The sequence below is a fragment of the Ostrinia nubilalis genome, chromosome 18 (assembly GCF_963855985.1).
Source record: "Ostrinia nubilalis chromosome 18, ilOstNubi1.1, whole genome shotgun sequence".
Classification (NCBI taxonomy): domain Eukaryota; kingdom Metazoa; phylum Arthropoda; class Insecta; order Lepidoptera; family Crambidae; genus Ostrinia; species Ostrinia nubilalis.
Genome location: NC_087105.1, coordinates 7,960,773 through 7,973,170, shown reverse-complemented (window position 1 = coordinate 7,973,170; position 12,398 = coordinate 7,960,773). Strand labels below are relative to the sequence as shown.

Genomic DNA, 12,398 nt, shown 5'->3' with positions numbered 1-12,398 from the left:
ATGTTCAATATTTTCCTTTTTGGCACTGGCACAGTCCGCTCAACATAATATCCTATAAAAGTGTAGTCTCTGGAATTCATATGATTAATTTTAATACATAAAAGAACGTACAACACGTACAAACGTACTATGTTCGCTGTTTGAACCGATCTTGTATCTGCAGGAAAAACTGCAATACTTTCGCGAAAGTAGTGTGAGTTGTGATATAAAGTCAATTGTAATATTTTTAACGCCTATACTTCTTGGTTTACTATTTACAAGGACATCTCTAAGCTACCTTTTGCTGCAAAAAAACACTAAAAGTAAGTAGATCTTAATCTCAGATATGCTGACAACAAACATTGAACTTTACTAAGTACCATTTAAGCTCTAAAGTTGTAAAACTCCCTTCATCCGGGATTGATAGACTTAAGATATAAAAAGGACCACTGGAGCGATTTAAGCCCTTGCCCAGTGGGACAAAACTTCGAAAATCTCTCTTATCGGTGGAAATTGTCCATTCGGTCCATTCACAATACCAATACAATATTCATTTATATCAGTTAGGAATGATTTTTGCTATTGCTATGAATTTTCTTTCTCTGTAGGTTTCCTTTGTGTATTTTTGAATAGTGTTTTTTTACACTAATGCCATATTCAAGTAAAAAGTGCATGGAGGCCGGCTAACTGAGTTAGTAGGCTAAGATTACGAATCACGTTTATCTATTTTCCATAACCAAATAACCTTTTATATCAAAGAAGCCAGCGTGATAATATAATGGCAAAGTCGTATCATCAAGAAAAATATTCTGACACCTAATAATATTATGATTGTAATAGGTGCACGTGATTGTGTTGAGATGGTGATTGAAAAATAACCCGAAAATAACCTGTCAATAAAGTCTCAAATTGAATCACACGTCACCTTTTCTAGCACGATAATAATCTCCTTGTATGCTGTCAACCCTAACACCACATCTCATTGTAGCTTACGTGCGTTGCATCTGCAATGGCGGCGTGTCTCACAAAATATGACAATTAATTAGTGTGAAGTGAAGGGTTAACCCAGCACTACGCTTGTGTACGTGCCCCGAATGGGTTATTTAGCAAGGTTATTACGCCAATATCACAAGAGGTATCTTATTATTCTAAATAATCTATGTTGAGTCGCTTAGAATCGCAGAATAAAAAATCAAGGTCTGCAATGAGGCAACTGGCATATAATTCCTAGTCAGGCGTTAGCCAAATCGTTTGTTAAAATTATCATATTTTTTTTGTAATTTAAATCAATGTGTTCCAAGTCACATATGTAGTAACAAACCCAAAACAAACTATATCACATAATAAACAGATAAACTGGGCGCTTAGTGATAACAATTTCAACAATGTTAAACCTTGTATCAATAAATAACGAAGTTCAACTCATAAATGTTTGGAGGGACGACTTCTCGGGCTACGAATTCTTGTCATAATTGAACGAATTTCTCAATCAGAAGTCGCGATTAAATTTCTTCGGGCAGAAAATGAAACTTGATTCTATTATGTTTGGAAATACCCAGACGGTATTAAAATGTCGGGTTAATTTAGAGATTATAACCACATTTTAAGGTTTTCTGAGATATTTAGTTGACGTCGCGGTAATACCGTTAAGTAATTAGTAATTGGTAATAATTTGACAGTTGAACTAATCAATTAAAATATCAATATAGACTAAAATTTTGGATTTCATAAGCAAGTCTCTTTTTTTGTCCATGCTTAGGACTCGCAGTTTAGCATATTTCAGACTGATAGTTTAACATTAAAACTATTTTTTTATACATATACAACGAGGAAGCTCTTGGCCTGCATCTAACCAAATAAAAAGTGATGATCAAGCCAAAGGTGGCAGCTCGCTTCACTCAGAATCCTCAACCACAGAGGAACTGGCTATCCAACTTAAAAACAATAGTGATTTTGCTTTAAAGAGTAAAGTATGGATTCAGAAGTAAATTAACTATTGAAGTTATTACTTACTGATGTTTAAGGAAATCTTAAATAATGTTGCCTTTAACTAGCAATTTCTTTCGTTAACTCATAATGGACTTATCACGAGTCACAATATTACCTCAGAGCTAACACCAAACGAATGTACGATTACATTATTAGCCAACGAAAATAACAGTTGAGTAAAGTGTTTAGTAATAATAACACGGGTTCGTGTCGACAATCTTGATCCAGGGTTGTACTCGCACGAACATACCCACCGCGATCAATAGGCTTAAACGAGAGAACTAAAATAGATAATTACATAATCAATCATGGAGTGACTTGCTTGTAAAGATAATAAGCATAAAATGGTATGTACTTAATCCAGAAGTTTTGAAATAAAATTCATATTTCTAGGTTGTGGGAAAAGTGTATTTATTTTGTCCAAAACTTATCAGACAAGCAAGTAAACCTTAAAAAATGAAACCCAATTAATTGAATTCAAGCCCATTTAGACATCATAAAGTTCATCAATGCAGTCTCACAAAACCCGCTGACCCGCCGTATGGTAGAGTCGTCGGCAATTGACATGTTGTCACATCACAAGTCATAGAAAGTACAAAGTCTTCGAATGATTCTTTTGAAATAAAGCCGCCGACACCTATCCACCGGGCTTAGCGTGTCCTAAAACGTTTGCGTTCAGCCCTAGGTTTTTCCGTATTTAATTAAACCTTAATTGAAAAAGCAATCAAAAGTAATGGGAAAGTTACCAGATTTTTCGTGAATAATATACCCAAATTAATACAAGTATCGACGAGTAATTACTTAATAAGCATTTAATTGTTAGTGTCTACCTATACTACGTGATACCTACCTATGTCAGTGCCGTAAGTGAGTACTAGGCGTATCACTAAGGATTGCGAGTGCGACCATATAATAGGGATGTTTCCTGGGTCAAAAAGCAAGAGTTTTAATTAGTCCGTCAGTTAACTTATCAAAAAATACTCTACACGTATTTTTCACTTTTTCAAACTAATGAAAATTTAAAAAGATAAAGCGCGCCAAAGTTAGTTCATAAGAAGAGGCCCGTGACGTCAATGCTTGCATAAAAGTGCCGCACGTTGTGACGTCGTGCGGAACTTCAACGCACCATAACTATGTAATTATTTGTTAGATTGACAAATAAAAATATATGTGTCCAATATTTTTTGATATTAAACATGACGGACTAAAAAAAATTGTTTTAGGAAACTAGCCTATTGTTCGCTCTTACGATGCTCATGGCCTGAGTATTTTCGTAATGGCTTGTTGGATTCGACTAGTTACCCTGTATGATGACTTTCATACAACTAACGTTCATTTAAGTTCGAATTTCGTCATGAATTTCTCTTGTTGTTGTAACAACAACGCAATTATCCTGGAGACCACCCATCTGAGTCAAACTTCTTATAACACTAGATTTAATTTAACGAAGTCGATATCTATTTTCAACCGACTTCAAAAAAGGAGGAGGTGAGAACCTCCTCCTTTTTTGAAGTTTCGACCCGTATGTTTTTTTTTTTTTCTATGTTTGTTACGCGATAACTCCGCCAATTATGAACCGATTTGAACAAATCTTTTTTCGGCGTATAGGTAATACCTCAAGGGTGGTCCCATTTAAATTTAATAATAGAAAAAACAACCCCCAAGGGTGGAAAATTGGGGATGAACTTTTTTATACGCAATATCTCCGCCGATTATAAATCAATTTGAACGATTATTTTTTTGTTGAATAGGTATTATCAAAAGGGTGGTTTCATGCGAATTTGAAGAAAATATTTCACCCCCAAGGGTGGAAAATTGGGGATGAACTTTTTTATATGCAATATTTTTAATTTTTAGTTTTTTTTGTGTTCACGCATTTGAAGTCGGTTTTATTTTTTTTAAAAGTTATATCAAATGCGTTTGACGTAAACTCACACTACGCCCCCAGATATAAGGATATTCATCTAGGTTTGCTCCGCTCATTTTCCCTGTCGCCTTTCAAATGCTAACGTTTCCTAACAAATTAAATAATATTTACATATTCTCGGCACTTTAATCGTTTATTTGCGATCCGAATACTTATTTCGAGAAAAGGAAATATTTACATTTCAAGCTTGTTAAATATTTATCAACTTGCCCTTTTACTACTCGTTTAGGTCGTAAAAATGTATTCCATTTGAAAACGGACCTAAAATAATATCCTTTTTAAAAATATATTGCCTTTTCAATTACAAACATCTGCAACGTTTCCCATACTTTTTCGCTTTTAGTCGTTTTTATAAGTCACTTGCTTTTGTACCCGACTTCGTTCGCCTGAATTTTTGTCACATTTACGGACACGTAGAAAGCTACTTGGTTGGACTAAAATAAGATTTTTTTTTTTTTTTTTTTTTTTTTTTTTTTTTAAAAAGATTATTACCAATTTGTATTGCCCAAATTACTAATAGTCCCATTAACCCCTCGTGGTAAGCTAAATAAGCTTGTGTTACGAGTGGGCTCACCACAATAGTCGAGCGGCGGTTATTTATGTGAGCTGTAAATAAATTAGGTATCATTCCGTGTATCTTTAACATTTCTAATATCTATCCGATGAAGTGGAAATAAGTATTTACTAAGTAAGCGTGTTTCCCATTACTCATTATCGTCACTAACTTGGCATTAATTAAATTGCTCGTAAAAATCCGCCTTTGTATAAGATATAAATATCTAAATTATTTTATTTTTGTTCAGGACAAGCCAGTTCTCCACAACGTGGTGGCAGGCATCATCGTCAGCACGAAGTCCCTGGTGCTACAGAAGGTGACAAGAGACCACGGAGGAGAGTACTCCTGCAGGGCCACCAACGCGCTGGGAGAGACTGCCAGTGAAACCACGCATCTGAGCATACAGTGTAAGTATTCTTTAGTTAGTGACGGCCGATGGGGCAGCAGGGTTCTGGAGTGGAGGCCACGTACAGGAAAACGCAGCGTGGGACGTCCACTCACAAGGTGGACCGACGACCTGATAAAGGTAGAAGGAAGGCACTGGATGGAGGCCGCTACCAACCGTGCGATGTGGAATTCATTGGGGGAGGTCTATGTTCAGCAGTGGACGTCCTGTGGCTGAAATGAAGATGATGATCTTTAGTAGGGCCCGGTTTCTACCAAAGCGGAGCGGAGCAGAGAAGTGTGTTGAATAAGAGATAAAAGTCTCCGCTCCGCACAACTCCGTAACGCGCCGCGCCGCCGACGCTGTCAAATTCTATAGAAAAATTTGACGGACTTTTCCTCTGCCTTGTTGGAAACCGGGCCTAATAGGCGACAATAGCCCAACAGTTAAGGTAGACTGCCGATTCAAGAATTTTGATAGGACGTTAACTCGGCCAGCGACCACTGGACTATAACTGGTGGTTTCACTCCCAAACACGCATAGATTTAGCTGGAGGTTTGCAGGAGTAATGTTCATTACAAAATAGGTCCAGATTTCATAAGCCACTGAACCAGTGTTGCTATACGGCTGTTATAATCTACTTTTAAGTTAATTACTTATAAAATTTACCACTCAAGTATCAGATAGGTGGAGCAAGAACAGGCAGAATCATTTTCCTAATTATGTCGGCTTAAAATATTCCAAATCTTCCCGTAAGACGAGATACTTTTAAAACAATTCTTAAATTAACTAACGAGTATAATGACGGTACCGAAACTTTCTGATCAGTTTTAGGGAATTCAATCACAATTGTAATTGGTATCATTACCGCATTCCTTCTGAATTCTTCCCCAATAAAAGCAACAAGATAATCTCTTAAACGAGGGAACTCAATAAAAGGCGTCCCTTCCCTCCAAGAGTTAAATAACAACGAATAAAAATAAAACACCTCAATAAGTAAATTGTACCGAAGATTACATTTCCGATCCAAATTGGGGGGTCTTTTGTGCTCTATTATCAGAGCGCTAATAAATTTCATTTCATCTCCGCGGAGAGTCTTGGTACGCTAACGAGCGAGAGCGGGTATTGAGTGTCATATGCCCGATATTGCTTAAGTTTCATCAGACATCGAGATAAGGCATCAAATACTAGTGTCGACCTACATTAACAGTCTTCAAACGGGACACAAGAGACACAATAGTATAGTGACAACTCAAACTTTGACCTAACATTGTTAATGTTTATGATTACTTACCATATGATCAACCTAACAATATAATTTCTAGCTTACATACTCACGTAGACGATGTCGATTAGTATTGATTCAAAATCGCTTCACTTTGTCCCCAAACAATAAATGTATCTGACATTTTTATATAGGCCTTTTATACCCACTTCTCGACAAAAGCTTCTTCCAGATATTTATCTCTAATTATTCCTATCCAAGACCACAATCGAAATTATTCGCCTTATGCCAATATTAATAGTAAACCATATTCCTTCGTAGTGACAAAAGACTATTGTGGCGTGTTTTAACATGTATATTTCATGTAATGTCTCACGCTAATTGTAATGAATGGAGGAATACAACAACTCCGCTACCGCTTCCGCGTCCTTCGTCTATTCAACTCAAAAGCCGTTTCGTCCTCTCTGACTGCTGTATCAATCATTCCTGAAGAGATCTTAACAAAGATTTGTTACAGTCAACGGGGTAAGGCGTGGATGTATTGAGCGAACACTTCCATTCCCTGATGAAATAAGCAATAAATCACGAAAGCTCTGGAAAAGATCTGTAGATATTACAATTTATGAGTCCCGATTTTACGATATTAGCTATAACTCTAAATTTTGTTGGAAGTACCTAGTTTGTAACGGCGGCTTTGTAGATAAATGAAATTGAGGAACATGTAGCTAAAGGTAATAGTTTGTATAATATTAATGCCTTTAGCAACTGCGTGGGAAAGTGCCCAAGAACGTAGTTTTGATTCCCCAATAAAACTTTCGACAAGTACTCCTCCGTTCCCGAAAGCGGAGCGCGATCACATCAATCAAAAGCGAAACATAAACTATATTATCCAGGGGGATTAATTGAGGAACAACGTTGATCAATACATCAACACCCTTCTATTAGCGATTGAATTTGGCCAACTCTTCGGAGTCACGGGAACATAAATCATTGTGCAGACGGCTGGTTGCGGGAAGGGTGTCGGTAAAGTATCGCATCTTCTCTGGTCGCGGATTAGAAAACGAATGTCTACATAGACATACATATTATGTCACAAGATTTTGTGAATTACCCCATGCGAAATTCTTAAGTACTTTCTAGAATTTTCTATGAATAAAAGGAACTAAAGTAATAAGTGAAGCTAAAATTTCAGAAATATAATCAGTAAAGCAGCTCAATAATGCTTACCAAATCTATATAATTGATGAATTTTTCAGGTATAATGTCTTGTTGCATTTCAGTAAAACAGAGCACAACTCCTATTTTTAGATGTATAAGGTCTCAACAAGCGGACTGAACTTTGCGCCGTCATCTGGTCGGATGCAACGAAAAAATCTTCGTCCAACTGCACTTCTTGAATATTTGAATGAGATACGGTCCGGCAGACTGCGATGGCCCAACCCGGATTTGTTTTGACGGCATATCTCAGCATTTGCATGCAACTGGGGTAAAACATGTAGGTAGCTTAAAAGAATAAAGCATGTTTTGGTGTAAACGACTTCTAAACTATGGAGAATTGTTTGCTATAATGTCAGGTTACTTCATAAATAAATTGTTTAACTATCAATCCTGCTTAGCAAATAAAAAAATGTATAGAATAGTCGAATTCCTTTCGAACAGTTAATTTCCCATAGAACGCAGCGTCCACCCAACGACAAATGTACATACTCTTTGTCGCTCCCCCATTTGTTACCTCTACTCGTTTGTTTCACTTTATACCATTCGCGCCACTCTGTTCCTGCCTTATTGATCCCTCCCTCGCCAACAAATCTAAGGTAAAGAATGTTGTTGTTCGCACGCGGTACACGATCTACTCCCTGTTAGATTAATCCACATATTTTCATATTCCTGCCACAGTAATCCTTCCAAGGAACGGGTGCTTAACGCGAGCAAATATTTGAGGGTTTAATGAAAATCTAAGGCAGCTGGAGCGCAGTTTTGTAAGTACAAACCTAAATGAATCACTGCTCCCCACTGCGCCTGTCGACACAGTTGGGCGATAAAATTCGTAATCGTCTAACTTCTGTTATGATTTAACGAACTGAATTCGGGGTCTATTTGTGTTAATTATTGCATTCTTGCTTTGTTCAGCTCTGAGACGTGAAGAATCAACACAGTAGATTTGTGTAAGCCAGTATAAGGTTGTTTATTCTTCTTAATTACACGGTTAAAATACCTACGAGCGAAGGGGCCAGCCGTCGGCGATACTCTTTGTGCTTATTGTACAAAATGAAGGGAATCTTAGGAGCAATTTATGATGGAAATTGAAGAGATTTATTTGTCTACTCAGAAGTCGGGGTAACTTTATTACGGCTTCTAGATAATAGGTAATATCGTTCAGTCAGAGCTTTATAAAATAAATTATCATATTTTACAATGTAATAGCGACTACTTTATTTTTTACTCTCATGCTCGCACTAAAAATAATTAAAATGGAAAGTAATGTATAAATATAACTAATAATAATAATTTCTCAAATGTTATAGTGTCATGCTTCTCAATCTGGACTGTTACTTAGCTTTATTATTAATTTTTTTTTTTTAAAGAGATAACTTGGAATTGTCATTCTCACTAAAATGTCTCTGGGGTGGTGGCGTAGTGAGGCGGGTCGTTACATTCCCTCTAATATGGTCGAGTGAAGCGATGGCTGGTTCACTCGTCATGTCTGTGAACAGGCGCTGCTTTCGGGGACTGGTCAATCCAAGTTATTCAAATTTATGTATGCGAGTCATTTCTACTAGTATCTTAATATGTAAGTCTAGATATTAGCACGTCACTACCTTGTTTAATATACCACGCAATCTTGTATACCCATTCTTATAAGATAACACCATACAAGAATGCATGGTAAATTCAGTGAACTGCTCCTGAATCGAATGTACCTACTACTACTATTTATATTTATTTATATTAACCGGCAGACAGTGGTGACTGAGTTTGTTGCGGCGCTTCTTCTCAGCACTTGCCAAATGTTGGTCTCGAAGCGCTGGTAGGGTAAAAAGATTATGAGACATGTAGAGGCTCCTTAAGAGCAAAATGACGATTTGTAAGAACTATTTATTAGTCTAAACAAATAAAGAAATTTTGACTTTTGACTTTGACTTTTTTACGATTCTTGTTCTATTTTGTTCTTGCTCCAGAATAAATGGGTGGCTACATTGATGCCTTCACTAAACTTGTTAAAACTTTGTTGGTTTATGTATTTAGGACTAGTTCCGAATTCTCGGTTGTGACAGTTTCAAAGTATGCTGCAGAACGCTCGAAGTTGTATATCTCCGGAGCTAAACCGTCTCCTGCTGAAAAGCTTTTGTCACTAGGAGTTAGGTTTCTTACTCGTAGCTGAGACTTTTATTGTTAAAAAGATTCTTTAAAACACATCCAAACCCACACTTACTTGCACTCTGATTACACACTCACACAAAGTAATTTATTATTATTAATTTGTTTCTACCTCTGATTTTTTTTTATATGAAACAGCTGACCTATTTAGTCTCTTTTTAAACAAGTGGCACCTGTCTTAAAAATTAAAAAAATTCATAAAATTCATTTATTTTTGCAAATAGGCTTTAAAAAAGCGCTTTTACACGTCCCAATATTAACCCTACCACTGCTTCGAGACAATAAATGGGCCAGTGCTGAGAAGAAGCAGCGCAAGAAACTCAGTCACTATTGTCAGCCTCCTTTTCAAGGTTTTACAGTCTTTAAAATACAGGGTGTTTCTTGTAAGGTGTCAAGCCGAAGGCAGGTGATAGGTGAGGACTAGACCTATCGATTTCACCCCCATGTATGTTCTACGATTTTTCGTAGTTTAGAAGTTATCGTTAATTTTGTGATTTTTTCAAATTTCAGGACCTAGTGGCTTAATTTTTTTTTTAATCTTTTTTTTGGGTTGACTTTTCTCAGATTTCTTTTTTTTGACAGATTCCCTATTAAGTGCAGATATTTGAAAAAAATAATCACCTTCCTATCTTTGATGCAAGATACAAAATTTTTGCTAGAAACATAAAAAATATGCTTTTAGCAGAACATTCAAAAATTTTCAATTGAAATGTATGAGAAAAAAAAAGAATTTCCATAGGTCCAAAATAATTTTAAAAACTGCGCAGTTTTCTAAACTTTCATAATAACACAAAAAAACATGTACTTAATAGGCCATTATTTTCTGTAATCGCTCCACTAAAGTGGTAAGTCGGAGATTCCGTTACATGTTTTTGACTTTCTTAGGACTAAGTAATATTTGCAATCCCCTAAGTTTACGTTATGTAGAACACATTTAGAGACAGTAACTGAAAAGATTTTTTTTATCTACAACGTGGAAGCTCTTGCTCTTCATGTGGTATACAAAAGGGAATATGAAAATTTTGATGATAAACCACATTAGAATGCAAGAAGCTTTTGTAAATTTACGAATAATTGTTTTGCGTCGTTGTCGAATGTGCATTCAGGTCAGCGACGGACATTTTGAACATTCACTTTAAATTAAATCATTACACCCTTTTTTGCTCTCTCTCATTAAATCATTACACGCGCGCGCGCACACACACACACACACACACACACACACACACACACACACACACACACACACACACACACACACACACACACACACACACACACACACACACACACACACACACACTCTCTTTCTCTTTCCTTTCACACTCTAACAGGTAGGTATATCAAATTTAATCGTAAAGTAACAATCACCACTGTGGTCTAGTGGTAAGACTACCTATTTAGGACAGCCAATTCCTCTGTGGTTTAGGATTCCGGGTGAAGCTCGCTGATCATCCAGCAGTTTCCAACTTTCCATCAGGTCAGATGAAGGTCAAGAGCTTCCTCGTTGTGGATAAAAAATGTTCTGTTCAGTTATTGTCTCTAAACGTGTTCTACGTAACGTACACTTAGTGGATTGCAAACATTAGTTAGTCCTAAGAAAGTCAAAAACATGTAACGGAATCTCCGACTTACTACTTTAGTAGAGCGATTACAGAAAATAATGGCCTATTAAGTACATGTTTTTTTGTGTTATTATGAAAGTTTAGAAAACTGCGCAGTTTTTAAAATTATTTTGGACCTATGGAAATTCTTTTTTTTTCTCATACATTTCAGTTGAAAATTTTAGAATGTTCTGCTAAAAGCATATTTTTTATGTTTCTAGCAAAAATTTTGTATCTTGCATCAAAGATAGGAAGGTGATTATTTTTTTCAAATATCTGCAACTAATAGGGAATCTGTAAAAAAAAAGAAATCTGAGAAAAGTCAACCCAAAAAAAAGATAAAAAAAAAAATTAAGCCACTAGGTCATGAAATTTGAAAATATCACAAAATTAACGATAACTTCTAAACTACGAAAAATCGTAGAACATACATGGGGGTGAAATCGATAGGTCTAGTCCTCACCTATCACCTGCCTTCGGCTTGACACCTTACAAGAAACACCCTGTATACAAATTATAGTCATAAGTATTGATGCGAGCTAGGTAGTTAAACATTCCAAACATTTTTATCTTTTATATAATCATCAACTTTATAGTAGCCCTTTTTCATTAAGGTGCTTTTGATATGTGCTTTAAATTTCTCTAAAAAATACGATGCCAATACGATTGTCTATGTCATTTTATGCTCTATTGTGTATGTTAGTAAACCTCTTTTACTGTGGATAGAAATAAAAATAAATAATTTATTTTTAATTTAAGTTTAATCCTTCAAACAGATGCCCCAGTGTGCGCCCACATATCGCCACAAGTCCTCGGCGCACAGATAGAAGAAGCGCTACGCGTGCGCTGCTCTGTAACTGCCAACCCGCCTGATGTGACGTTTTTCTGGCAGTTCAATAATAGCGGGGAGAGCCTGGACGTCTCTCCTACGAAGTTTGGTAAGATTTTTATACTGTAAACACTATTATTGAGCAAAAATAAAATAGCTAGAAAATTGGTGTAATATTGTGCGCTTAACTAGGCTAGTGCTAAAGTTTTACGTCAGAAATAGACCCACGCCCAAAACGCCAGCTAAATCCCACTTCCCAACCGAAATTGAACTACCAATAATAAATATATGGTAATTACCCCAAACGTTTCTGAATAATGTCTAGTTTTGTACCAAAATACCAGTTTCCACGGTGCCGTTCGCGTGGCCCAAAGTATTTATTAGTGGACTAGCAAACGGCCCGTGTGGGCCAGGTAATTGAGGAAAGAAATCAACTGCTGGGCTTGGTGCCAAAAATTGGTGGTTAGATTTGCAAATCAATGGGTTAGCGAGCCATTTCAATGAATTTTGCAAGTTTTTTGGCAAC

General features: G+C 36.4%; 1 protein-coding gene across 1 annotated transcript in view; it reads left to right on the top strand.

Moving 5' to 3' along the window:
- LOC135080809 (uncharacterized) overlaps positions 1-12,398 on the top strand; it is a 158,094-nt gene that overhangs the window by 134,985 nt on the left and 10,711 nt on the right. Inside the window, exons 10-11 of the mRNA XM_063975531.1 lie at positions 4,699-4,858; positions 11,820-11,981. Coding sequence (XP_063831601.1) covers positions 4,699-4,858; positions 11,820-11,981 — 322 coding nt within the window. The remainder of the gene's footprint in view (positions 1-4,698; positions 4,859-11,819; positions 11,982-12,398) is intronic.